This window comes from Sapajus apella, unplaced genomic scaffold (genome assembly GCF_009761245.1).
Source record: "Sapajus apella isolate SASKATOON/1434 unplaced genomic scaffold, GSC_monkey_1.0 scaffold74, whole genome shotgun sequence".
Lineage (NCBI taxonomy): Eukaryota > Metazoa > Chordata > Mammalia > Primates > Cebidae > Sapajus > Sapajus apella.
The window spans coordinates 10,772,435-10,797,271 of NW_022437014.1; the positions used below are offsets into that span (position 1 = coordinate 10,772,435).

Below are 24,837 nucleotides of genomic sequence, written 5' to 3' on the forward strand. Positions count from 1 at the left end.
CTCTTAGAGACACTTAACTTTTTTTTTTTTTCCCCAATCAGCTTATTCAAGTTTCTTATTAAAGGAACACCTTCTGGAAGGAGAATTGACAAGGAAGCAAATTAATATGTAGATTAATTTATTATTATTACATAATTTTCAGTCTGAATAATGTTATTTTCTATTACAGTGAAAAACCAAATGCCAATATAGAACATTCAGAACAAATTATGAAACACAAAACAATATTTATCATTCCCTTAGAATAAAATTCAGAAAGCATTCTCTCAAAAAAAGGAAAGAAAATGAAGGAAGTGCCAGTGCCAGACACCCCTTCTGTCTTGCTTTCTTACTGCTCCTTCTTCTTCACGCTTGCTTCTACTGCCCCTCTCAGATTTACAAAAAGAAAGATACAAACCACTTTATTTTATTGTTATTTATTTATTTTTTGAGACAGAGTCTCGCTTTGTTGCTCAGGCTAGAGTGCAGTGATGTGATCTCAACTCACTGCAGCCTCCACCTCCCAGGTTCAAGTGATTCTTCTGCCTCAGCCTCCCAAGTAGCTGGGATTACAAGCGTGCAACACCACGCCCAGCTAGTTTTTATATTTTTAGTAGATACAGGGTTTCACCATGTTGGCCAGGCTGGTTTCAAACTCCTGACCTCAAGGGATCCACCCATCTCAGGAGGCTGCTGGGTGTTTGTTCCTGGTGTGAGCCACCGTGCCCAGCCTAAACCACTTGAGAGCCCTATGATACAAAAGAAAATGTCTTCCACAAAACCCCCCTGCATCCCTAGGGCAAGCGTACAAATCCTCATCCTGAGGAAGTTCATCTTGAAGGTAGTGTTGCAAAGTGATGCCATAGACACTGGGAGATGGACCGCCTCCCCCTCCATTCCTCTCACCATCCCAGGGACAGGGTGGAGATGGGATCAGAGACGAGGGACTCAGAGGCCAGGAACAAACGCCCAGCAGCCTCCTGTCAGTGTGTTTGGGTGCTTATCTATGTGGGAATGAACCTTGATGTCAGAGGGCTGGGGAAATCAAGAAAGAACATCTTTATAGTGTTTTTGGTATTGTTTTACTTATTGGAAAAGAAGCAAACAAAGGGCCTTAAAATATAAACAACGTTCAGTAAAAGAATGAAGCTGGGGGTACAATAAAGGAGGCAAAGAGAGCACAAGAGAAAAGACGAATGATAAGGGAGCTAAAAAGTAAAGATGACATTGCAACGATGACACTGTCAATAAAGCTAGCACCTCCTTCCCCTTAGTATTGTTCCTTTTCATAGTGAAAACAGAACTAAGGAGGGAGGGTTAGAGTGAGAGGTGAGCAGGCAGGGCAGGTGTGCTTCAGTGGGTGATTGGGAAGGCGGGTGGCACGTCTCCACCCTTGCTGCCCAGCGCTTGTCCTGGGTGGTTCCTGCTGCCTCCAGCTCAGTCAGGAGAACCAAACAGCTTGGGTTGCTCTGGAAGGTGAAGGGTAGTGCTGGCTGTGGCCCAGCAGGTGGCAGCACACCCCTGAGGTCCTGGGCCCCGTGGCTGCCTCTTGCAGGTAGGAGTTGCCTAGCAAGTGCTCACCTGGTGGAAGCCGGCTGCTTACCTCTGAAAGTCTTTTAGCACACTTTAGCATAGAAGCATTTCTTGCTTCCATCTTGGAAGCTTGGAAAGCCAACCTGCTCAGCTCTTCCTCCAGGAGGTTTGAACAGCAGGTAACACACACCGAACAGAAGGGAGGAGGAAAAGACCTTGGAAACAGAGGGTGGATTCTGGGGTTGTGTACTCTGTCTTCACTTACAACCGCTTTTAGGTAACACACGAAAGAGAATCTTGGTAGCTGTGTTTAGTTTTACTCATGTAAGAAATATTTTACTCATGTAAAAAATATTGTTTCTTTCTTTCTATTTATTTAAGATACAGGGTCTTGCTCTGTCACCCAGGCTGGAGTGCAGTGGCATCATTATACCTCACAGCAGCCTCAAAATCCTTGGCTCAGCTGATCCTCCCAGCTCAGCCTCCGTAGTAGCTGGGACTGCAGGCATGCACCACTGTGCCCAGCTAATTTTTTATTTTAATTAATTATTATTATTATTATTATTTTTTTTTTTTTTGAGACGGAGTTTCGCCCTTGTTACCCAGGCTGGAGTGCAATGGCACGATCTTGGCTCACCGCAACCTCCGCCTCCTGGGTTCAGACAATTCTCCTGCCTCAGCCTCCTGAGTAGCTGGGATAACAGGCATGTGCCACCATGCCCAGCTAATTTTTTGTATTTTTAGTAGAGACGGGGTTTCACCATGTTGACCAGGATGGTCTCGATCTCATGACGTAGTGATCCACCCGCCTCGGCCTCCCAAAGTGCTGGGATTACAGGCGTGAGCCACCACGCCCAGCTTATTTTTTTTTTTTTTGACACAAGGTCTCACTCTGTCACCTAGGCTCAAGTGCAGTGGCGTGAACATGCTCACGACAGCTTCAACCTCCTGGGCTCCAATGATCCTTCCACCTCAGCTTCCTGATAGGGGGATACATGCACATGCTACCACACCTGGCTCATGTTTAAAATTTTTTTGTAGAGATGAGGTCTTGCCATGTTGCCCAGGCTGGGCTGGAACTCCTGGGTTCAAGGGATCGTCCTGCGTCAGCCCCCTGAATTGCTGGGACTATGGGCATGCACCACCACAACTGACTAACTTTTTTTTTTTTTTTTTTGTGATGGAGTCTTGCTCTGTTGCCCAGGCTGGAGTGCAGTGGCGCGATCTCAGCTCACTGCCACCTCCACCTCCCAGGTTCAAGAGATTCTCCTGCCTCAGCCTCCCGAGTAGCTAGGATTACAGGCATGTGCCACCACACCTGGCTAATTTTTTGTATTGTTAGTAGAGACAGGGTTTCACCGTTGTTAGCCAGGATGGTCTCAATCTCCTGACCTCATGATTGGCCCGCCTCAGCCTCCCAAAATGCTGGGATTACAGGCGTGAGCCACCACACCCAGCTAATTTTTTACTTTTTGGCAGTAATGAGGACTTACTATATTGCTTAGACTGGTCTTACACTTCTGAGCTTAAGCAATCCTCCCACCTCAGCTTCCCAAAGTGCGGGGTTTACAGGTGTGAGCCACTGCACCCAAGCTGTTTGTTTTAAACTCAAAAGTTTATAGTGAGATCTGTGTCAGAACATGGATACCTCTATTATTTTTTTAAAAAAATAAAATAATTGGCCGGGCGCGGTGGCTCAAGCCTGTAATCCCAGCACTTTGGGAGGCCGAGGCGGGTGGATCACAAGGTCAAGAGATCAAGACCATCCTGGTCAACATGGTGAAACCCCATCTCTACTAAAAATACAAAAAATCAGCTGGGCATGGTGGCACATGCCTGTAATCCCAGCTACTCAGGAGGCTGAGGCAGGAGAATTGCCTGAACCCAGGAGGCGGAGGTTGCGGTGAGCCGAGATCGTGCCATTGCACTCCAGCCTGGGTAACAAGAGTGAAACTCCGTCTCAAAAAAATAAATAAATAAATAAATAAATAAATAAAATTAAAATCTTTTATTTTTTAAATTTTTAAAAATAAGCATACCAAATTCCAGAACAAACTTTTTTATTTTTTCTTTTAGTCAGAACTAGAACCTAAATAACAAACTTTAAAAAAATTTATTTTTTATTCTATTTTTGAGACAGGGTCTCCCTTTGTCACTTAGGCTGGAGTGCAGTGGCACAATCTCGGCTCACTGCAACCTCTGCCTCTAGGGCTCAAGTGATTCTCCTGCCTCAGCCTCCCGAGTAGCTGGCACTGTAGGTACACACCACCATGCCCAGCGAATTTTTGTATTTTTAGTAGAGACAGGGTTTTGCCATGTTGTCCAAGCTGGTCTCGAACTTCTGGCCTCAAGTGATCTGCCTACCTTGGCCCAAATTGCTGGGGTTATAGGCACCAGCCACCATGTCTGGCCAAAACGTAATTTTTTTTTTTTTTTTTTTTTTAAAAGATGGAGTCTCACTCTGTCACCTAGGCTGGAGTGTAGTGGCACAATCTTGGCTCATTGCACCTCTGCCTCTGGGTTCAAGCAATTCTTCTGCCTCAGCCTCACAAATAGCTGGGATTACAGGCAAATGTGCCACCACACCCAGCTAATTTTCGTATTTTTAGTAGAGACGGGGTTCACCCTATTGGCCAAGATGGTCTCAAACTCCTGATCCCAAGTGATCTGCCTGCCTCAGCCTCCCAAAATGCTATGATTACAGGTGTGAGCCACCACGCCCGGCCTCAATCGTAATCTTTTATTTTACTTTGTTTGAGACACAGTTTCACTCTGCTGCCCAGGCCAAGTGCAGTGGCGTGATCTCGGCTCACTGCAACCTCCGCCTCCCAGGTTGAAGTGATTATCCTGCCTCAGCCTCCGAGTTTCTGAGATTACAGGCACCTGCCACTATGCCTGGCTAAATTTTGTATTTTTGTTAGAGACAGGCTTTCACCATGTTAATCAGGCTGGTCTCAAACTCCTGACCTCAGGTGATCCTCCCGCCTCGGCCTCCCAAAGTGCTGGGATTACAAGCATGAGCCACTGCACTCGGCTAATGATAATCCTTCAAATGAGCCTCCCTGTTGATGGGAATCTTGTTTAGCTGGTGTAAACAGTGCCATACTGAGCATCCTTTTTTTTTTTTTTTTTTGAGATGGAGTTTCGCTCTTGTTACCCAGGCTGGAGTGCAATGGCGCGATCTCGGCTCACCGCAACCTCCGCCTCCTGGGTTCAGGCAATTCTCCTGCCTCAGCCTCCTGAGTAGCTGGGATTACAGGCACGCACCACCATGCCCAGCTAATTTTTTGTATTTTTTAGTAGAGACGGGGTTTCACCGTGTTGACCAGGATGGTCTCGATCTCTCGACCTCGTGATCCACCCGCCTCGGCCTCCCAAAGTGCTGGGATTACAGGCTTGAGCCACCGCGCCCGGCAAGCATCCTTATATATTTATTTTGCCATACTTCTACAAGTCCAGATTCCTAGGACTGGGTCAAAGGGAAATAACATTTTAAATTTTGATGGCTGAATCTTCCTCCAGATAGGTCACCCTAGTTTATAGGCCCACCGAAAATGTGTAGAGTACCTGTCTGCGCATGGCTATAGAGAAAGCAGGGTACTGTGCTGCTCCTGCCCGTTCCGGGAACCCCTGAATATCTGCAGTGGTGACACTGAGCGCTTAGAAGGAAGTGAGCCCAGCTCCTCTGCTGGGCGATAGTGGCTTGCTCCCTCCATGGCCTTGGCCGCCTCCATTGCAAGTCTCTCTGGTGGCAATGAAGTGAGCGCCAGCAGCTTGTCTTTTAGGTGTGCATGGGATTTCCCTTATCCTTTCAGCAAGGTTTTCCTGTTTGTCCGTCGAATGAGAGTGAACGACCATGTCTTCTGTCTGACTCTTCCAGGTGAAGAAGGCATATAGGCAGAAGGCCCTCTCCTGCCACCCAGACAAAAATCCAGATAATCCCAGAGCAGGTGAGACTCTTCTAAGGGTGTGGGGAGAGGCCCACTCACCCGCGCGTTGTGTTTTCTGCAAGAGCTCTGCATGTGAGTGCTTTGGGGGGTAAGCACACACGACCTGGCTCCAGACAGTGGAACCCATGGCTTCCCTTCATGTCAGGGGTGTCTGGTCAGTTGCTGATGTGCTCACCCCTCCTTGTTGGTCTGTCATCTGCTGATCTCAACTTTTCTGCCATCCTGTGGCTTCTTCGAAGTGTTTTTTTTTTTTTCTTTTTTGAGGGAGCACCCCATCACAAAGTGTTAACTTATTTTTCTTCTCTCTCTCTTTTTGATCCTTATGTTTAGCTGAACTCTTCCACCAGCTTTCTCAGGCCTTGGAGGTGCTGACCGATGCTGCAGCCAGGGTAAGCACAGCCTCCTTCATCTGAATCATTCCCCATGCTTAGAGACCACTGCTGCCCCTCAGCCTCGGTCCTCTGCCCTTTGCCATGTGGCACAGTCCTTGCTTTCTAAGCCCAGGAGACCCATTCACCAGGCTGCCACTCTGATGGTTCTTGGGCTAGGGGCCAAGTAGATTGCTGGGCCTCTTGTCTTTATTCTCTGGCTGACCCTCTGCCCTGTGCCCCTTTGTCCTGCCAGGCTGCCTATGACAAGGTAAGGAAAGCCAAGAAGCAGGCAGCAGAGAGGACCCAGAAGCTTGATGAGAAAAGGAAGAAAGTGAAGCTCGGTAGGTGACACGTAGTGCTGGGTGGCCTGTGGTTTCCTGTGGGCATTTTCACTCATCTCCCTCACCTGGAGCTTTATTCCCAGCAGCTCACCTCAAAGCCTTCTGGCTTAGAATCTGGGCAAAATGCTGTTCTTAGAGGATGGTTCCTAAAGACGCTCTTAGGAATAATAACAATAATAAGGTTTAATATTAGCTAAGCATTATGACAAATGCTTTATCAATCCTTTAATTATCATAACTGTACAAGGAAGTGTGGGTACTAAACCTTTTTTAAAAACATTTTTTTTTGAGAGAGGGTCTCACCTTGTTGCCTAGGCTGGAATGTGGTGTGATCTTGGCTTACTGCAACCTCCACCCGCTGGATTCAAGCAATTCTTGTGCCTCAGCCTCCCAAGTAGTGGGACTACAGGCATGTACCACCATGCCCAGCTAATTTTGTTCAGCTTTTATAGAGATGGAGTTTCACCATGTTGGCCAGGCTGGTCTTAAACTCCTGGCCTCAAACTATCCACCTCAGCCTCCCAAAGTGCTGGTATTATAGGCGTTAGCCACCGCACCTGGCCTCTCAAGCCATTTTTTATAGGCAAAGCAGCTAAGGCACCAAATGTTTAAGAGCTTGCTGGAGCTGGAATTTAAACTGACCCAGTGTGAGTAAAATTGGTACAACCATGTCCGGCTGAATCTTTTTTTTTTTTTTTTAAGAGAGATGAGGTTTTGTACTGTATGTACCAGGTGAGGGTGGTGCCGTCCCAGCTCACTGCAGCCTCAAACTCCTGAGCTCAAGCAGTCCTCCGGCCTCAGCCTCCTGAGTAGCTGGGACTACAGGTGCGAGCCACTGTGCCTGGCTGGGTCTTTTCATTTGTACTAATCCCAATTCCTACCCAGAGTTTCACTTTGAGAAGCTCCCTCAGAAGGATTCAAAGAGGTCTAGGCTTTCTCTTCTCTATTAGCTTTATTGAGGTATTCTTTGTATATCATAACATCAACCCATTTCGACTCTACACTTCAATCATTTTTAGTAAATTTACCAAATGATGCAACTCTGACTGTAAATCAAATTTAGAATATTTTCATCAACCCAAGAAGATTGGTCCAAGCATTTTTTTTCTCACACATACACACAAAAAATCACTGGTTATAGCAGCATGGTGTAAGCACTCTTTTTTTTTTTTTTTTTGAGATGGAGCTTTGCTCTTGTTGCCCAGGCTAGAGTGCAGTGGTGTGATCTCAGCTCACTTCAACCTCTGCCTCCTGGGTTCAAGCGATTCCTCTATCTCAGTCTTCCAAGTAGCTGGGACTATAGGTGCACACCACCATGCCGGCTAATTTTTGTATTTTTAGTAGAGATGAGGTTTCACCATGTTGTCCAGACTGGTCTCAAACTCCTGATCTCAAGTGATCCACTCCCCTCGGCTTCCCAAAGTGCTGGGATTACAGGCGTCAGCCACCGCGCCTGGCCTAGTCCAATTTTTCACCCTTTCCCCTTGCTCTTCAACATCCGTATATTTTAATGTATGCCTATAACATCCCAATATCCATTTCTCTATTAAAAGAAAGTGCTGGGAGACTCCATCTCAAAAAAAAAAAAAAAGAGAGAGAGAGAAAAGGAGATTCTAAGTAGGGGAGGTACGCAAACTTCCCCGGCCTAAGCGAAGGGTTTCTCACAGCAGCTGGCCTGGCGCATGGCTGCAAGCAGGTTTCCCTTGCAATGGAACGCCGCCATACAATTTGAGATGTAGGGTGATGCCCTAACCCTCCGCTCATCCCGTGGAGCCTCTGTAGCCAGGTCCACAGTGAGGCTTGGTAAATGTGAGTTGAGGTGAGAGGTAAAGGAGACAGCGAGAACATGAGCTCATTGTATGAAAAGAATCAAAGCCAAAGCAAGGCCAGAGGTCAAGCTGTGGTGCCAAAACCACAGGAATCGAGCCCAGCAGCTCCGCCCATTGGCACCCTTGACACATGGCCCTGGGCTGCTGACATAAGCACCACCCACACCCTGTTCACTAGAGAGAACCAGCTTGGTCAGTGTGAACCTTTTTAACTCTTCCAGACCCTGGTCACTCTACTGGAGCCCATACTTCTGTGCTATGATTTTTCTCAATGGAAATTAACTTGGGGGAGTGGCCATGGAGGGAGGGGGCAGAATTGCTGTATGGTCTCCTCCTGATTGAGACTTTGGGGAGACAGATAGAGCTGGGGTGGGCCAAAGCCACATGGAAACTTAAGAGATCAGCAATTTGGTCATTCAACCCTTGTGCCTAGATCTGGAGGCCCGGGAACGGCAGGCCCAGGCCCATGAGAGTGAGGAGGAGGAGGAGAGCCGGAGCACCAGGACACTAGAGCAAGAGGTGAGCCCCCAGGCACACTGGCTAGAGGGCCACCTGCAGGAGGAGGAGCAGGAGGGGGAGGATGGACCTGGGTGGTCGCCATGGCTGGGGCGGGTGTGTTCTTCTTCCCCCTTCTGTGGGAGCTGGGTGATTTGTCCCACCTACAGGTTGCTGAGCCCTAGCTTGCAGGTGGAAGTTCCCAGGGACTTTTTACAAGGTGAGCCAGCCTGGAATTGGACTTGCACAGAATTGTCACCCCCACCCTCTGCTCTGCAGATCGAACGCCTGAGAGAAGAGGGTTCCCGGCAGCTGGAGGAACAGCAGAGGCTGATCCGGGAGCAAATACGCCAGGAGCATGACCAGAGGTTGAGAGGTACAGGTCCATCACCCCACCTGTCTCCCCTCCAAGGCAGCTCCAGATTGCTTAGAGCAGCCATGCTGGCTGCTCAGTGGAGCTGCCGTGGAGGCTTCCATCTGCTGGAACCCTGGGGTCACCCCATGGCATCCTACTCTGACACCTGCCACTTATCCTTTCTTCCTTCCAGTTCTCTGGGGCCTGTTTGTTTTTCACTCTGCCTGAGATCTCCTGGCCACATCTGTCTCAGTCCCAAGCAGAGGTGGCTCTGTTTTGGGCTAGATCACCACGGGGAGGGGCCCTGGGACACTTCGTTTCCGTAGACACTCATGGTTTGTCTCTCTGCCTGCTGCCCCCAGAAGGTGTTCCTCGCTCTCCATTCAAAGAGTGCTAACAGGTGGCCTTCGGGAGGCAGCTGGGTAGACAGCCCCTGGGGTGGCAGGCTCTCTGGAGTTGGGCATCTACTTTCCCCGACCAGGCCCTCACCAGAGCTGGGCAGATGTTGCCCTTGGTCAGGAGTGACCCTTTGCAGACTCTCGTGGCTCTGGGCTGCATCTCCTTTGGGAGAATCTCTGACTCCCTCATATTCTATTTTTCTTCTTTTCCCAATATTTCTAGGAAAGACAGAAAATACTGAAGGCCAAGGAACCCCCAAACTAAAGGTGAGCCTGGACAGGATCTGGGGGCCACCTCACACTCACACCGCCTCCTCTCAGCAGGAATAGATGCTTCCTCTGGCTCGAGGGTTTCTGGTGGGGCCGCTGGATCTGCATGAAGGTGGCACCATTACACCTCCCTTCATACTCCAGCCACCTGGAGACCAGAGCTTGCCATGAAAGGCTGCTCTTAGCCCTGATCACAGGGCAGAGCATTGCCCAGAAGCCCTCTCAGGAGAAGGTCTTCCTGGGCAGAAAGCGTTCCTGGGACAAGCAAGCCATCCTGCCCACAAGTTCCCAAGGGGAAAAAGGTTTCTGGTGGCGCTCCCAAGATTACAGGAGCCTTGGAGACTCAGAGGGTGGAAGGATGTCTGCTCAAACTCTCAGGCTCAATCCTGGGGTCAGGTAGTGTTCAGCCAAGGGTCACTGTTTCATGAGGCTGTCTTTTCAGCTAAAATGGAAGTGCAAGAAGGAGGATGAATCAAAAGGTGGCTACTCCAAAGACGTCCTTCTACGGCTTTTGCAAAAGGTCTGCCCGGCTGATGTCCACGCTTTCCTTTCATCTCAGTCCACATCTCAGCCCACACCCTACGTCTCTACTCTCAATGCCTGAACTTCCCTTAATATATCTACCTGCTTTTTTTTTTTTTTTTTCTGTTTCATAGACCATGGGACGACCCAGGCCACGGCCCTTCTCTCACTTGTGTGGCCATATGCCCCCTTCCAGCCTACTGTCCTTTGCTACCTCCGTCTAGCCCTTACCCTTAGCAGCAAAGAGCTTGGCTGAATGGGTTGGGAGGCAGGAGGTGGGTATCTGGCATGAGAGCCCCGTCCTCTTTACCACCTTCAACCAGCAAGGACTCTGTGCAATAAAATATGCACGTCTAAGTCACCAAGGCTTTGACCATCTCTCCTTTGCTGGTCTGTGTTCTGTCTTTCCTATCTCTGATCTCACTTCACTGAGATAAGTAGGTGGGGTAAGAAGTTATCTCCCAGCTGAAAATGCCCCACAGACCTCAAGGTAGCCCAGGCTTGTTTCTGGCATGACCTGGGCCATCCTGAAGCCAAGTCGTGCTTACTAGGACCTATTCGTCTCCACAGTATGGTGAGGTTCTCAACCTGGTACTTTCTAGTAAGAAGGCAGGCACTGCTGTCGTGGAGTTTGCGACCATCAGGGCTGCGGTGAGTGCTGCATGAGGCTTGGGGGCCCCTTGCGGCCCTGTCATTCTAGGGCAAGGATCCAATTCTATGGGCCCTCTGAGTTAGGTGCTCCACACTCCCGGGGAATCTCTGGGCCAGCTCAGAGCCAAGGCTCCTCCCAGGGGCCCTGGACTCCTAGAAATAGAGGACCATGTATGAAGGGATGGATGGGGGATGCTCTGGGGAGGAAGGAGAGCACAGTCTGACTCTGCTCCCTGCTGGCGGTTTCACATCCTCCACCTGCACCCCTCGGGGTGGTCCGCCCCAGCACTGCCTTCCCACCCTCTGTGCTCCTCACCTCCCCACATCAGAAAGTGCTCCCCACCCCTCTCCTGCAGGAAGGGCCAAAGTGTTAACGCCTGTCGCTTGACGGCTGCTGGGGTTGGCATCTCTGCCTAGAGGACTAGAACGCTGGTTCTGTTCTCACTGTGGGGTAGAGAGAGTCTCTTTATAGCCGACTCAATGGATGGGACAGGACTAGGTGCTGTGTTTGGCAGGAGCTGGCTGTCCAGAATGAAATTGGCCTGGTGGACAACCCTCTGAAGATTTCCTGGTTAGAGGGACAGCCCCAGGACACCATGGGCCACAGCCACCCAGGACTGTCAAAGGTAAGGAGCCAGGCCTCCCCCAGCTGGGTGCTCAGGACTCAGAGCTCTTCCTACCTGGACTCCTCTCAATGCTCTTTCCTTCCAAATCCAGGTCTTGGGGCCTAGAGTGAGGTTGGCAGTTCCACCAACCCAGGCAGGAGGAGCTGTGATTTCACATTGATCCCTTAGCCTGTCTGAGGGCCAGAGAGGCATCATCAACACTATTCTTAGACCCTGCTTTCTCTCTCGCTGGGACTCTCCTTTTCACGAAAGGGATCTTCTTGGTTCTCAGGTTGCTTGGTTGTGCAGTGTGAAGTATTTGGAGCTTAGACGACCCAGAGCTGCAGAGTAGGGGCAGGTGACTAGGGCAGCCGCTTCCTTCCCAGTACTTTGGTTTTCCACATGTGTCTCCAGCTGCCCCAGCCAGGAACCGTCAAGAGGCAATATCTCCTTTTAGAAGTAACCCTGGCAGGCCAGGCACGGTGACTCACACCTGTAATCCCAGCACTTTTGGAGGCCAAGGCAGGCGGATCACCTAAGGTCAGGAGTTCGAGACCAGCCTGACCAACATGGTGAAATTCCATCTGTATAAAAACACAAAAATTAGCTGGGCATGGTGGTGTGTGTCTATAATCTTAACTACTCTGCAGACTGAGGTGGGAGAATTGCTTGAACCCGGGAGACGGAGGTTACAGTGAGCCAAGATTGAGCCACTGCACTCCAGCCTAGGTGACAGAGCGAGACGCCATCTCAAAAAAAAAAAAAGTCATTCTGGCTACCCTGCTGACACAGGGTGCTGCCTGCTTAGGGTCGGGGTGCCTGCCTGTGGTGAAGCGTAGGCCTTCCAGCTGCTGTAGACCAGTGCTGGCCCTTTGCCCTCACGGTTCCATGACGACCTGTGTGTAACCCCAACCTACAACCATGGCCTTGGTGTCTTTTGGCCTGGATGCAAAGGCTGGGGCTGTGGGGCTCCTGGTCACCCCTGCCCCCACCTTGTGGGACAGACTGCTGTGGGGTCAAGATCTTGTTCTCCCTTTCTCTGCAGTGGCCTGGGGCCCATCTGGTGTGTCCACAGCCCCTTGGCAGGCTGGCAGGAGGCTGCTCTCATTGCCTTACCCACACCAGCCTGATCCCCTGCCTGGCCAGCCCCTCTACTTGACTGGGGTGACGGGAAAGGAGCTTTCTTTCTTTTTTTTTTTTTTTTTTTTTTTTTAGAGACAGGGTCTTGCTATCTTGTCCAGGCTGGAGTGCAGTGGCTATTCACAGGCCCGATCCCACTACTGATCAGCATGGGAGTTTTGACCTGCTCTGTTTCCAACCTGGGCCAGTTCACCCCTCCTTAGGCAACCTGGTGGTCCCCGGCTCCCGGGAGGTCACCATATTGATGCCAAATTTGATGTGGACACCCAATCGGCATAGTGCAGTACAGCCCAGAACTCTTGGGCTCAAGCAATCTCCAGCCTCAGTCTCCTGAGTAGCTGGGACTACAGGCACACTGCCACCACGCCCGGTGGGAAAGAAGCTTTCTGCGAGCGTGTTCCAGACCCTGGATAGAGGGAAACAAATCAGTCTCAGCCTGACTCAGGACCCTGCTTTACAAACCTCATTCCCACCTTCAAGTCACAGCATTTCACAGCCCCAGATAACACTCCACAGATTGTGTTAGAATTTTATTCATTCTCCCCTGCATCCACAGCTCGGTAACTACACGAGAGGAGGAAAGAGGGAGGGCACCGATTTGGGTGGTAGAAACGGTGTGTCGAAGCTTCCCTCTCGCCTTTGCTACTCTTAGAGAGGCCTGGGGGCCACCAGCACGTGCCCCAGCGAATGCTGCTGGGCTCTGGTTCCACATGTCTGATCAGGCCACGGGGTGGGGCCATAGCACAGCCTGTGGCCTTGACCCAGTGGGTTTGGCCTGTTTGAGGCCATCGTTGGAGGGTTCAGGCAGGCAGAACTCTCCATTCCTGGGAGACAGTTCTGGAGACCGGCTGTGCCACTCCGCCGAGTGCCCATCCCTGGATCCAGTTCTCTTCGAGGAAGGAAATCTGCCACTGTTTTGTTGAACTTCCCAAGGGCTCCCATCACTAATAATTCTGGGAATTCCGCAAAGCACCCCTTTGCAAGCTGTGCCCGTGCCTTTGGCTGGCATTCTCGGGATCTGCCTTCCTTCACCAGGTAGCTGCGTTGGCAGACAGCAATGTCCTCATTTCTGCTAAGGATTTGCCTGGTCTTTTTCTGGAGTTATACTCTATCTCTACCTACCTCTTCCTATGCGGCCAGCCCCTGTATGCATCTCCCCTTTGCTGGTGGCCCCAGGCCACGGTCTAGCCAGTGCTGTGCAGTGGAACTTTGTGCAGCAATGGTCATGTCTATTCTGCACTGACCCATGTGGCAGCCATTAGTCATGTGTGGCCACTGGGCATCTGGAATGTGGCTGGTGCAACTGAGGAACTGAATTCTTCATTTTATTTGATTTCAATTCCGTGTCATGCAGTGCGTGGCCACCAGATTGAACAAGGTCAGATCTGTCTCCCTTCTTCCCACTTTCCTCTTTGGCCTGGGTTGGACCGCTTTTGCCCAGGCTTGTCCTGTACCTCTCTCTGTTGACAGTGGCTTCCAAAGAGGCTGACGCAGAGCACTCATCTCTTCTGCCTAATCCATGTCCTCCTACTCCCTGACCTGACCCCGTGCCACCTTCTGGCTCTGCCGGCCTCTGTCTGGTTCCTGTGGTTGCAGCACATGGCCTCCCTTTCCTGGCATAGCCAGCTTCCTTCAGGGGTCCTGCCAGGAAGTGCCCCTCCCATCATTCCCAGCTTGCCTCTGTCCCTCCACTCTGGGGTGCCTGGGAGGACTGTTCAGGACCCAGAGGGCAGGCAGAGTCCTGGATTCCTATTCTGGAATCCTGCACCAGGATGGAGGAGCTCTGCCTGCCTGAACCCTCCAACGATGGGCCTGGAGTTCTGTCCCTGCCCTTTCCTTAATCCACAATTGGGTCCTCAGGCTCCAGCTCTTCCAGTCACCCCAGCCTTGCCCACCCTCGCCCCATTCAGAAACTAGGTTCACTGGGAAACTGCTCCCTCAGCACCTGTAGAACTTCTTCAAGAAGTGAAATCCCCAGGTCCACTTTGAAGGAGAGGAAGGGATCACTGAGGTCCGGGACAGGTGTCCTCTGGAAGCAGGGAGTGTCCACAAGCCCGTCCTCTGAGTGCTGGTGGAGGGCGCTCGCCAGGGAGAGCGCCGATGGCAGGGTGGCCGAGTAGGCCGCTGTGTAGGCAGGTGGGGGCTCCAGGATGTTGGGACAGCTTGAGCTCTCTCGGTAGAGGCGTGGGGGCTTGGGTGGGGCCAGCAGCGTGGCCCGGGGCTGCTCGTCACCCCACAGTGGCAGACGCCGGCCATCTGGCCTCCCTTGGAGCTCCCGGATGACTTCTCGGTTGCTATACTCCTCGTGGTCCCCACCCGCCGTGCTGGCCTGGCTAAGCACACTGCCCTGTCGCCGGAGCCGCCGTGGCCTCCCCAGGCTCAGCCGCTTGAAGAAGGAGGTATTGCGGAAGGAGCCTTTCCGCCAGGTTTCCATGGGGCCCAGGGCAGCCAGCAGACAGGCATTCAGGAGCACCCAGGATAGCATGCAGTCCCTTCCGGGGCAGTGAGTGCCAGCAGTCGGAGAGGCTCCCCTACGAACAGAGGCCTCGGGGTTTCTGCTTAGCACAGACCTTTGGTTGCATCTTGGTTGGTGAGAGGAGGGCTCAGGAAGAAGGAGCTTTTTTGTCCAGGAGGGCAGAGAGCTGGGAGTTCCTGACAGCAAGAGTTTCCCACAGGGACAGGAGTGGCCTGGTTACTGGATAGGGCAGTGGAAAAAACCCCAGGAGGAAGAAGCAGCACTTACTGGAGCCTGAGTGAGGGCAGCCCCGGTGGAGGCAGAGATAGACGTTCTTGGGCTGGGCGAGGCTGGTGAGCGCTCCTTTCACAGGCAGGCAGCAGATGGCCCGAGCTCACTCACCCTGGCGTTTGCCTGGCTCCTCTGCTCTCCGGGGGCAGTGTGGGGCCGTGCTCTCTCTGCCGGCGGCTCCTGGACTCTGATGAGTGGCTTGGCTGTTTGTGGCAGTGTGTGGTGGTGGAGATGTGTTTTTGTTCTCAGCTGACTCAGTCAGGTAGGAAGCTGGGTTTCGTGCTCCTGGGTAATTGCAGCATCCGCGTGCAGGGATGGGGCAGCTGTGACCAACACCCCAGGGCAATGGAGAGCTTAAGATTCCTTTGTGGGGGCAGCCCTGCATTATGTGCCACCTCGCGGCTTCCTTTCTCATCACATCCCCACCACCCCGGGCCCCAGCAGGTGGGCCTGGCTCCTGGCCCACAGTGTCTGGGTGGGAGTGAGGGAGGTGTAGTTAATTGAAAGGCAGTCTTGTGGAGCGACTATGGGGAAGGAAGAGACCTGTGGCTGGTATGGGTGACTCAGCCCCGCTGTCAGGCCCTCATGAGCAGAACCTGCACGATGAGGGAAGGAGGCAGAGGGCGTGTTAATGGGGAGCAGCCCATGCCTATGACGGGCTCTGCCGCAGAGCGTTGGGCTGGGGGCCTGCCAAGGGTGGCTCCAAGTGTTCTTGGCAGAGCAACATTAACCTGGGGACGGGAGACGTGGCCTCCGCTTGGCTGCTGTTTTCTCATCCTCCCTTGTTTTGCCCTAGTGGCCTCCTGGCAGGAGAGCGACAGCTGAGGGCTGTGCTGCCTCCTACCTGGCTGTGCTCCAGCCCCTCCCCTCTGGCTACCGGGCCTCCTCTGGGGTCCTCCTTCTCTTGCAGGGCTGGGTCAGAGGCGGCTGTGAATTGTCAGCTGTGCTCTAGGCCAGGCTTAGCCATCCAGCCTGGAGGGGACTGCTGCAGCCAGGGAGAGGGGAGACGTGCAGCTGTCGGGAGGAGCAGGGGAACTCAGGCTTGAGTAATACTTCCTGTTTCTGTACACCCCTTACCCCAAACCTGCTGGCCAGGGCCTGGCATCTCAATCCGAGCCACTCCCTGCCTATTCCCCGGGTCACTGACCACCAGAGTTTCCTCCTGCCTGGTTCCGTAAGAGCGCCCCTGTGCAGCGTAGCTTGGATCAGGGCCCCACAGCTCTCTGCTACGGGCAGGCCACTGCATCTTGCAACCCCTGGCGTGGCTCATTTCTGTGCCAAGTCAGGCGGGCTTCACACTTCTCTGCGAAACTGTTGGGATCACATGATCACCACACAGCCTAAAGGTCGCTGAGGGAGGCAGGGGTTTAATTCCCACCACAGACCTTGTCGGGGCGTGGGTTGGCTGCTTAGGCCCCTCTGCAGAGCTGCTTCTCCACCCTCCAGCCTTGGCCCATTGAGGCATTTGTTTATTATTCTTTTGATTATTTAAATACCGCATTCCTTAATCTCTGCACTGTGCTGGCAAGTTCATAAAAGCTTTGAGCCATGGGCCCTGCCCTCCAGGAGCCCTTGTGTGTATTTTTAGAGGCATGGTGGCCTCTCTCTCCTTCTAGGGTGGGGCATTCCACGCTGTCTCCAGCAGGGCTCCCTTCTGCATCCTCAGCAGGAGCCGGACCACAGGGCACCAGGCATGAACAGTGCCAGGCTGTGTGCCCAGCAGAGCCAAGTGCATCCCTGCACCTCAGACAGCTTCCCTTCCTTGGGAGCCTGAGAGAGGCAGACGCCATGGCATAGAGGGAAGAAGTGAAGGATAAAGGGCTCAGAGGAAATGAGGGGGAACAAGGGCCTGGCTAGAGGGTCCGCAGGTGATTCCTGAGGACGGACTGGAGATGGACGGAGCTGACAAGGCCTGGGGAAAGGGAGGAGAGCTGGCTGGGGAGCAGCCAGCTGGGGGCCGAAGGTGGCTTGTTCTGGAGGACACAGGATTCCAGAAGGATGTTCTGGGTTCCTTCCCTTCCTCTGCCCTCCTCCCTCCAAGACTCTTAGACCACAGCTTTGCCTCAGCACCATCCTCAGAGTCTAGAGTCTGTGGGGCTGTGCCCTGCTGTCCCTGACCCCTCCTGTCCCTGCTCTGTCCGCCAGGGCTCAGTGGTGTCGGACAGGGACTATGAGAGCCTCGTCATGATGCGCATGCGCCAGGCTGCTGAGCGGCAACAGCTGATCGCACGGATGCAGCGGGAAGACCAGGAGGGGCCGCCCACGTAGCCCCAGCTCTTCACCCGCCCACCAGCCCTTTTCTTCAGTGTCACCAATAAAAGTTTTTTGTTTTTTTTTTAAAGACTCTACCTCTATTCCATACATAGGTATAGGGTGCTGGGCTCTGCCACAGAGGGCTCCACCCAGGCAACCCTCCCAGGAAGTGGGCAGACCCCCAGGGAAACACTCCACACGGTAAGAGTCCGAGAGTCTGTGCACAAGCAGAGCACAGGCGCAAACACTCATCACAGTCCTTTATTGGCTTGGGCTAGCTATGCAGGAGCCACACGCCAGGGGCCCTGGGGTGCCCAGCTCCGGCCCGGGAAGCTGCCCGAGGACATGGCCTACCCAGTGCCCTCCGCTCAGGCCCAAAGCAGCAGGGCAGCTGGGAGCACCAGGGCAACGGGCCCTGCCCTCTCCCACTGTTTGAGGCAGGGTTTCATAGAAGGCCATTCACCGCCCCTTGAGGCTGGGCAGATGGCAGTGACGATTTGGGAAGACAGGGGCAAGGCAGTTGGTGAGGCCGGAGCTTGGAGGTCAGGGCCCACAGCAGCCCATCCACAGGGGCGCCCCGGCTGCAGATCAGTGTGAGAAGGTCACTCCTTGTGCAGGCACCACACCAGCGTCTGGCCCACCCCCGTCATGCTCAGCACACGGAAGCCCCTGCGTTCCAGCTTGTCCAGGACTATGCGGGGAGGGTCATTGACATAGTATTCATAACTGCAAAGAGACAGGTGGGCAGGGTGAGGGGGCACACAGCAAGCTCCTGGTACAAAGCTAGTGTGAGCTGCAGGTGGCCTGGCCGCTCTGGCAGCGATTCGCTAGCTGGCTGCTTGCTGGATGCCAGGGCAAGTGCACAGCCTGACCTCCTCCACTGCTAGGTACTTCACAACAAGCTAGTGAAGGTGCCACTGTTGTGGTCATTGGTACGTGAGAAAACGGAGTGGTTAAGCAGGTTCCCCAGTGTCCCAGATGGTAGACACGTGTTAGCTTGGCAACCGCCCTGCACACTCAGCGGGTCCAGAGTACTGCCTGCCCTTCTGGGCTTGCTCCCCACCCAGGCCTCCAGGCCCCTCACTACCCTGATGTCCTATAGTTCTGGAGTAAGGAGCCTGAGCCCCAGCTGCTCCTGGCCCTGTGTGCCACTCCCTAGTGTGGAGAATACTGGTAGTCCTTCTTTCAGGTTTAATTGATGCTGAAGGACCATGAAGCAGACAGAGGACTCAAGGCCCAAGCTGGGCATGGAGAGGCAAGTGCCTCATGGCAAAGGGAGGGGGCTGCCTTCTGCCCCTGAGCGTTGACCCAGGGACTGGGATAAGCCCGCCTTCTCTTTCCCCCCTTTGAACTGGGACTCACTCTGGCAACTCTTCCCGGAGAACCTGTGTAGCCTGGGTTCTCCCTACGTCCAGGGGTGAGAAGACAAATGGAAGCAGTGGTCACAGTTTAGACATGGAGACATTACAAAGGATGCCAAGGGAAGTGGCCAAGTCCCCAGGCAGCAGCCACCCTGGAGACAGGACCCAGGCTCCCTGCTCCCTGTTTGTAGGGCTTAGCTTTGTGACTCAGCCAGATCCTCATGACAAAATCCTTTCTCTGTGTGCCTGTCTGTGCTTGATGGGGTCCAGCTTAGAGAGGAGAGGGCAGGGCAAGGTACAGTCCATTAGTGGAGTCCTAGACCCAGGGAACAGACTGTTTCTGCAGTTCCAGTAAGGATGTGGAAAGCTTTCAGAGCAAGCCTCATGAGGGAGAGGGTGGTGTTGGAGATGCTACAGATAGGACCAGCTCCTCTGGAGGACAGAGCTCCAGGATGCAGGCAGTGGGGCTCTGATGCTGGGGCCTGTCCCTGGGCTTGGAGGTTTCATAAAGGGAGCAGGTCTAGGGGCTGGCAGGGAGAGGATACTGAGTGAGGCTGCTACTTACAAGTTGTTTCCTAGGACACTTCTCTTTGAAGCCCCCAGATGCTGCATCAGCTCTGGATCCGACTGTTCATCACCCACCATAGTGGGGCCCACCTCCTGCAAGGTAAGCCACAAGGTTGCTTGGCTGGCTGCCAGGAGGAGGTGGAAGGTCTTGCCTCTCCTTCCTCCTCTGCCTGCTAGCCCTGAGAGCCTCACATAAAGGCTGGAGAGAGTAGTGAGGATTCTTAGGGGCCAGATATAAATTGTGAAGGGATGGAGCCCATCAGTGATCAGGAGGAGCAACGTAGGGGCCTCCCTAGATCCTTAAAGCTCAGCTTTAGCAGGGCAAAGTGGCTTGAGCCTATAGTCCCAGCTACTCATGAGGCTGAGGTGGGAGGATCGTTTGGGCCCTGGAGGTTGAGGTTGCAGTGAGCCATGATAGAGCCACTGCACTCCAGCCTGGGCCTATTTCAAAACAAAACAGAACAAATAAACATCATGTAAATGAAAGAAGCCAGACACAGATCACATTACCACAGAAAGGGGATTAGTGGTTGTCTAGAGCTAAGGGACTTGGAGAAAATCACGAGTGTCTGTGAGGGGGTACAGGCTTTCCTTTTTTTTTGTTTGTCTTTCTTTTTACCCAGGCTGGAGTGCAATGGCGCAATCTCGGCTCACCGCAACCTCCGCCTCCTGGGTTCAGGCAATTCTCCTGCCTCAGCCTCCTGAGTAGCTGGGATTACAGGCACGCGCCACCATGCCCAGCTAATTTTTCGTATTTTTAGTAGAGACGGGGTTTCACTGTGTTGACCAGGATGGTCTCGATCTCTTGACCTCGTGATCCACCCGCCTCGGCCTCCCAAAGTGCTGGGATTACAAGCGTGAGCCACCGCGCCCGGCCAGGTTTTCCTTTTGGGGTATTAGAAATGTTCTAAAACTCATGGTGATGGTTGCACAACTCTGAGTACTCTAAAAAACAACACTGAGCTGTACACTTTAAATCAATGAATTTATGGTATGCACATTACATATCAATAAAGCCTTATCTTTTAAAAAATAAGAATCACTTGGGGGGGACATTTCCAAGTATGAATTCCCAAGCCCCATACATAGCATTTTGGGAGGTCTGAAAAGGGACCCAGCAATCCACATTTTGACAACTGCACAGATGACTGCTTCACAAACCGCTGCCCAGGGCTCTGCTAGAGCGCTTTCGTCGCTGGTGAACCCACCAGGGGGCTGTGTGCCCTCTGCTGGCTCACCATGGCACTGGACAGTGGGCAGGGGCAGAGGAGCACCTTGCTGCCCATATGGGCGGCATAGTAATGTCTTTTGAAGTTAAAAGGGGACTCCTGGAGGGCAATCAGAACCTTTTTACAGATAAGGAAACTGCACCCACAGAAAGAAAGGTGACTTCTGACTCATGGTGTTCCCACCTCTAACTGCACCACCCCTTCTCACCTGCCTTCCTTTCTCCCCAAGCAGGGAGTTTTCTTTTCTTCCTTCCCTAAAGCTTCAGGGACAGCCCTTCCTGGCCGTGCCTAAGGGTGCAGCTAGTGGCTGTGTATGGGTCAAGGACTTGGCACAGGGGTTTTAGCGCCTTGGCACGTCCTTATCTTTTCCAAACCTCTTTCCCTCAGGTTATTTCACTTTTTTTCCCATGTGTAGCAGCTCCGTGCAGGGCACTGGGCTCCCTGGGTCCCTCCCGCCGACAGGTAGAATAGGAGCCAGAAGTGCCCGCAGGTCGCTCTCTCACCGGGGCACACGTACCGGGGCCCCTTCGCGGCCACAGAGGCTCCGGGCGGGCCAGAGCTCGCTGAGTCCTGGGAGCCGGGCTGAGCCCGCTTCCCCACTCCTTCTCCCAGGCCGAGGGGGCGTGGCCGGGCGGGTTCGCGGTCCAGCCCCAGGTGGGCACAGCCCAGGAGGGAGGCGTGCAGGCGCGGTCGCAGACCCCTAGGGCCTGGTCCCGGCTCCAAGTCGCCGGGCGGCCAGTACTCACCATGCGGATCTGGGTGCTGATGAGGAGGTAAGGCATGGTGCGCGCGTCCCGGCCAGGCTCCCACCAGGTGGCTCTCTGCTGGGCACCGACTCCAGCCCTGCTCTCGTCGGGACTGCGACGCGCCGCTGGGAGTCCCGTTACTCTGGCTCTGGCCACAGGCGGCGTCAATCCCCTAGCGCCTGGCCCGTGACCGCCGCGGTCGCCAATCAGGAGCGGCTGCCGTGACGCGCCCTGCAGTCTGCTGCTCGGGGCCCGCCCCCGCCCTCCCCGCGGCGGACTTGGACCCCGGGGCCCACCTGAGGCTTCCGCCGAGTGGTCCAGTCGCGGAAAGGTACGGTGTGGGGAGGAGGGGGATGGTCCCACGCCTGGAGGCGGAGGTGGCCCAGCAGAGTCGACTGGCTGCGCCCCTTCTTGCAACACTGCAGGTCAGGTTCCAAAGTCCCTGCCAGGCAGATCCCAGAGCAAACGGCGTCCTCGCGGAAGCCTCTCCAGGCCCCAGCCCACCCCTCCGAGACGCCTCAACACCTTCAGCGGGGCCCGACTTCCCCTCGCCACGACACGCAATGCAGAGAATCCTTAAGCGCTGAGGAGGCCGGGGCAGGAGGCTCGGCGCGCGCCCTGAAGGCTACAACTAAAATACCACCGGGCGCACTGCGCATTCCCGCCTCCCAGACTCTGATTCCAGTACAGCGGCAGATCCTTGCATTTCTGCAGACCGACAGGAAAATCTATCAAGGAACTTCACCCTTGGCTGGGTGCCAGGTCTGGAGTGACGGAATGGTTGGAACCTGGCCCTCCCTACCCGGAGCTTCCCGCGCAGCTGGACAGACGCTGCGCACGCGCAGGAGGTCACTGGGCAACACCTGAAGCTAATGAAGCAACTTCCCCGGCACCAGCCACCAGTGAGCCGGCTGCGAGTTTCCAACCGTGCGTCCACGCCCTCATTCGCAGGTATCAAAATCTGACAACTCATCATTCTTTATCTGCGTTGTTGTGATTGGTTCTCTAGAAAACAAAACGAAACAAAAACAGCCTGTATGTAGCTGTAGCCTTCCCTCCCGTGGGATGATAAAAATCTTCGCTTTTTAACGGGGAGGCGGTCATTTATAGGGGATACTGCTCTTGGAACACTTTGAAGACGTGGAGAAAGCTATAAGGGAAGTAGGAAGTTGTAACCCTAAAGGTCCCTTAACTAGTTTAATTCTGTAGTTCCTACCCCTGCCCTGTTACCCACGGGACTAACAGGTTACCCAGAGAGATAAAACACATTCATGCTTAACAAAGGATGTGTTGCTGGGCCCGGTGGCTCACGCCTGTAATCCCAGCACTTTGGGAGGCTGAGACGGGTGGATCACGAGGTCCTGAGTTCGAGACCAGTCTGGCCAAATAGCTAAAACCCGTCTCTACTAAAATTACAAAAAATAGCTGGGTGTGGTGGTGGGCACCTGTAATCCCAGCAACTCGGGAGGCTGAGGCAGGAGAATCGCTTGAACCCAGGAGGTGGAGTTTGCAGTGAGCTGAGATTGTACCATTGCACTCCAGCCTGAGCAACAAGAGCAAGACTCCATCTCAAAAAAACAAACAACAACAAAAAAGCAAAACAAACAAACAAAAGGGATGTGTTAAAACTGACAAAAGATTCAGGAAAATTGGTGCTCAGTTAAAAAAATAAAAGTCACAAAAGATTAATGTCCAGGAACACCTGCAACTCAGTGAGAAAAAAAATGAATAATAGAAAAAACAGGGGTAACTGACTTGAATAGGCCCTTCATAAATAGAAATGACCAATAATTAATTGGAACCGAGTCAAAAAAAAAAAAAAAAAACAGGCCGGGAGCAGTTGGGAGGTCGAGGCGGGTAGATCACAAGGTCAAGAGATCGAGACCATCCTGGCCAACATGGTGAAACCCTGTCTCTACTCAAAAATACAAAAATTAGCTGGGTGTAGTGGCGCGCCCCTGTAGTCCCAGCTACTTGGGAGGCTGAGGCAGGAGAATTGCTTGAACCTGGGAGTCGGAGGTTGCAGTGAGACGTGATCGTGCCACTGCACTCCAGCCTGGCGCCTGGTGGCAGAGCCAGACTCTGTCTCAAAAAAAAAAAGAAAACAAAAATGACCAATAAACATATAACATGATGCCCAGTATACCATTAGAAATCCAGGAAATGCAAATTAAACTAAATTTCACTTTTCTTTCTTTCTTTCTTTCTTTTTTTTTGAGACAGAATCTTACTCTGTCACCAGGCTGGAGTGCAGTGGCACGATCTTGGCTCACTGCAACCTCTGCTTCCCGGGTTCAAGCAATTCTCCTGCCTCAGCATCCTGATTATCTGGGATTAAAAGCACACCACTATGCCCAGCTAATTTTTGTGTTTTTAGTAGAGACGGGGTTTCACCATGTTGGCCATGATGGTCTCGATCTCCTGACCTTGTGATCTGCCCACCTCAGCCTCCAAAGTGCTGGGATTACAGGCATAAGCCACCACTCCAGGCACTTGTTTTCATTTTAACCAAATTTACTTAAACTACAAGACTTTGTAGACACAGTGGCTCACACCTGTAATCTCAGCACTTTAAGAAGCCAAGGCAGGCGGGTCGCTTGAGCCCAGAAGGTCGAGGCTGCAGTGAGCCGTGATTCACTAGGTTTCTTTGTGAGTAATTTATCTTTACTTAAAGACAGGTTACCCTCCATGTAAAAGCTATGTACAAAAAAGTTATACTCTATTGAGTAGAAGGATTTTTTTTTGTTATGCAACTGTCCTTGGTTTTTACAATGATAAATGAAAAACATTAAAATTCTTCAGTTGGGCCGGGCGCGGTGGCTCAAGCCTGTAATCCCAGCACTTTGGGAGGCCGAGGCGGGCAGATCACGAGGTCAAGAGATCGAGACCATCCTGGTCAACATGGTGAAACCTTGTCTCTACTAAAAATACAAAAAATTAGCTGGGCATGGTGGCGTGTGCCTGTAATCCCAGCTACTCAGGAGGCTGAGGCAGGAGAATTGCCTGAACCCAGGAGGCGGAGGTTGCGGTGAGCCGAGATCGCGCCATTGCACTCCAGCCTGGGTAACAAGAGCGAAACTCCGTCTCAAAAAAAAAAAAAAAAAAAAAAAAATTCTTCAGTTGAACAAAGTGTGCAAGGAGTTTTATGTTGTCGTTTTTTAGTTAAAGCATTACTGGAATATAGAGATAACAGCGTGGTGGCTCATGCCCAGCTCAGTGCTATAATCCCAGCACTTTGGGAGACTAAGGCAGGCAGATCACTTGAGGCTAAGAGTTCGAGACCAGCCTGGCCAACAGGCTAGTGAAACCCCGTCTCCACTAAAAATACAAAAATTAGCCAGCATGGTGGTGTGCACCTGTAGTCCCAGCTCCTCCAGAAGCTGAGGCAGGAGAATCTCTTTAACCTGGGAGATGGAGATTGCAGTGAGCCAAGATTGTGCCACTGCACTCCAGTGTGGGTGACCGAGCAAGACTCTGTCTCAAAAAATAAATAAAT

The 24,837-nt window shown here is 52.7% G+C and overlaps 3 protein-coding genes across 3 annotated transcripts in view; 1 reads left to right on the forward strand and 2 right to left on the reverse strand.

Annotated features, from left to right (window-relative positions):
- Positions 1-17,526, forward strand: part of DNAJC17 (DnaJ heat shock protein family (Hsp40) member C17) — a 45,210-nt gene extending 27,684 nt beyond the window's left edge. Inside the window, exons 2-11 of the mRNA XM_032251283.1 lie at positions 5,393-5,462; positions 5,793-5,851; positions 6,087-6,174; positions 8,437-8,522; positions 8,778-8,874; positions 9,475-9,518; positions 9,964-10,041; positions 10,614-10,694; positions 11,210-11,320; positions 17,331-17,526. Of these exons, the coding sequence (XP_032107174.1) occupies positions 5,393-5,462; positions 5,793-5,851; positions 6,087-6,174; positions 8,437-8,522; positions 8,778-8,874; positions 9,475-9,518; positions 9,964-10,041; positions 10,614-10,694; positions 11,210-11,320; positions 17,331-17,453 (837 nt within the window). The 3' untranslated portion in view covers positions 17,454-17,526. The remainder of the gene's footprint in view (positions 1-5,392; positions 5,463-5,792; positions 5,852-6,086; positions 6,175-8,436; positions 8,523-8,777; positions 8,875-9,474; positions 9,519-9,963; positions 10,042-10,613; positions 10,695-11,209; positions 11,321-17,330) is intronic.
- Positions 12,957-17,333, reverse strand: CUNH15orf62 (chromosome unknown C15orf62 homolog). Its single transcript, XM_032251284.1, has one exon. It carries the CDS (start codon positions 14,922-14,924, stop codon positions 14,346-14,348), a length of 579 nt encoding a protein of 192 aa, XP_032107175.1. The 5' UTR covers positions 14,925-17,333; the 3' UTR covers positions 12,957-14,345.
- A 135-nt stretch (positions 17,527-17,661) lies between the features above and the next one.
- GCHFR (GTP cyclohydrolase I feedback regulator) lies at positions 17,662-21,567 on the reverse strand. The gene is made up of 3 exons (XM_032251288.1): positions 21,342-21,567; positions 19,365-19,459; positions 17,662-18,164 (listed from the first exon to the last, which is right to left on the reverse strand). Exons 1-3 carry the CDS (start codon positions 21,375-21,377, stop codon positions 18,041-18,043), a joined length of 255 nt encoding a protein of 84 aa, XP_032107179.1. The 5' UTR covers positions 21,378-21,567; the 3' UTR covers positions 17,662-18,040.
- Between the last annotated feature and the right edge of the window lie 3,270 nt (positions 21,568-24,837).

Coding starts and splice junctions, on each gene's coding strand:
- CUNH15orf62 (XM_032251284.1), bottom strand. CDS start 14,924: ATGCTATCCTGGGTGCTCCTGAATGCCTGTCTGCTGGCTGCCCTGGGC.
- GCHFR (XM_032251288.1), bottom strand. CDS start 21,377: ATGCCTTACCTCCTCATCAGCACCCAGATCCGCATG. Junction 19,460..21,341: donor TCAGCACCCAGATCCGCATG/GTGAGTACTGGC, acceptor CTTACCTTGCAG/GAGGTGGGCCCCACTATGGT. Junction 18,165..19,364: donor AGTGTCCTAGGAAACAACTT/GTAAGTAGCAGC, acceptor GTCTCTTTGCAG/TTATGAATACTATGTCAATG.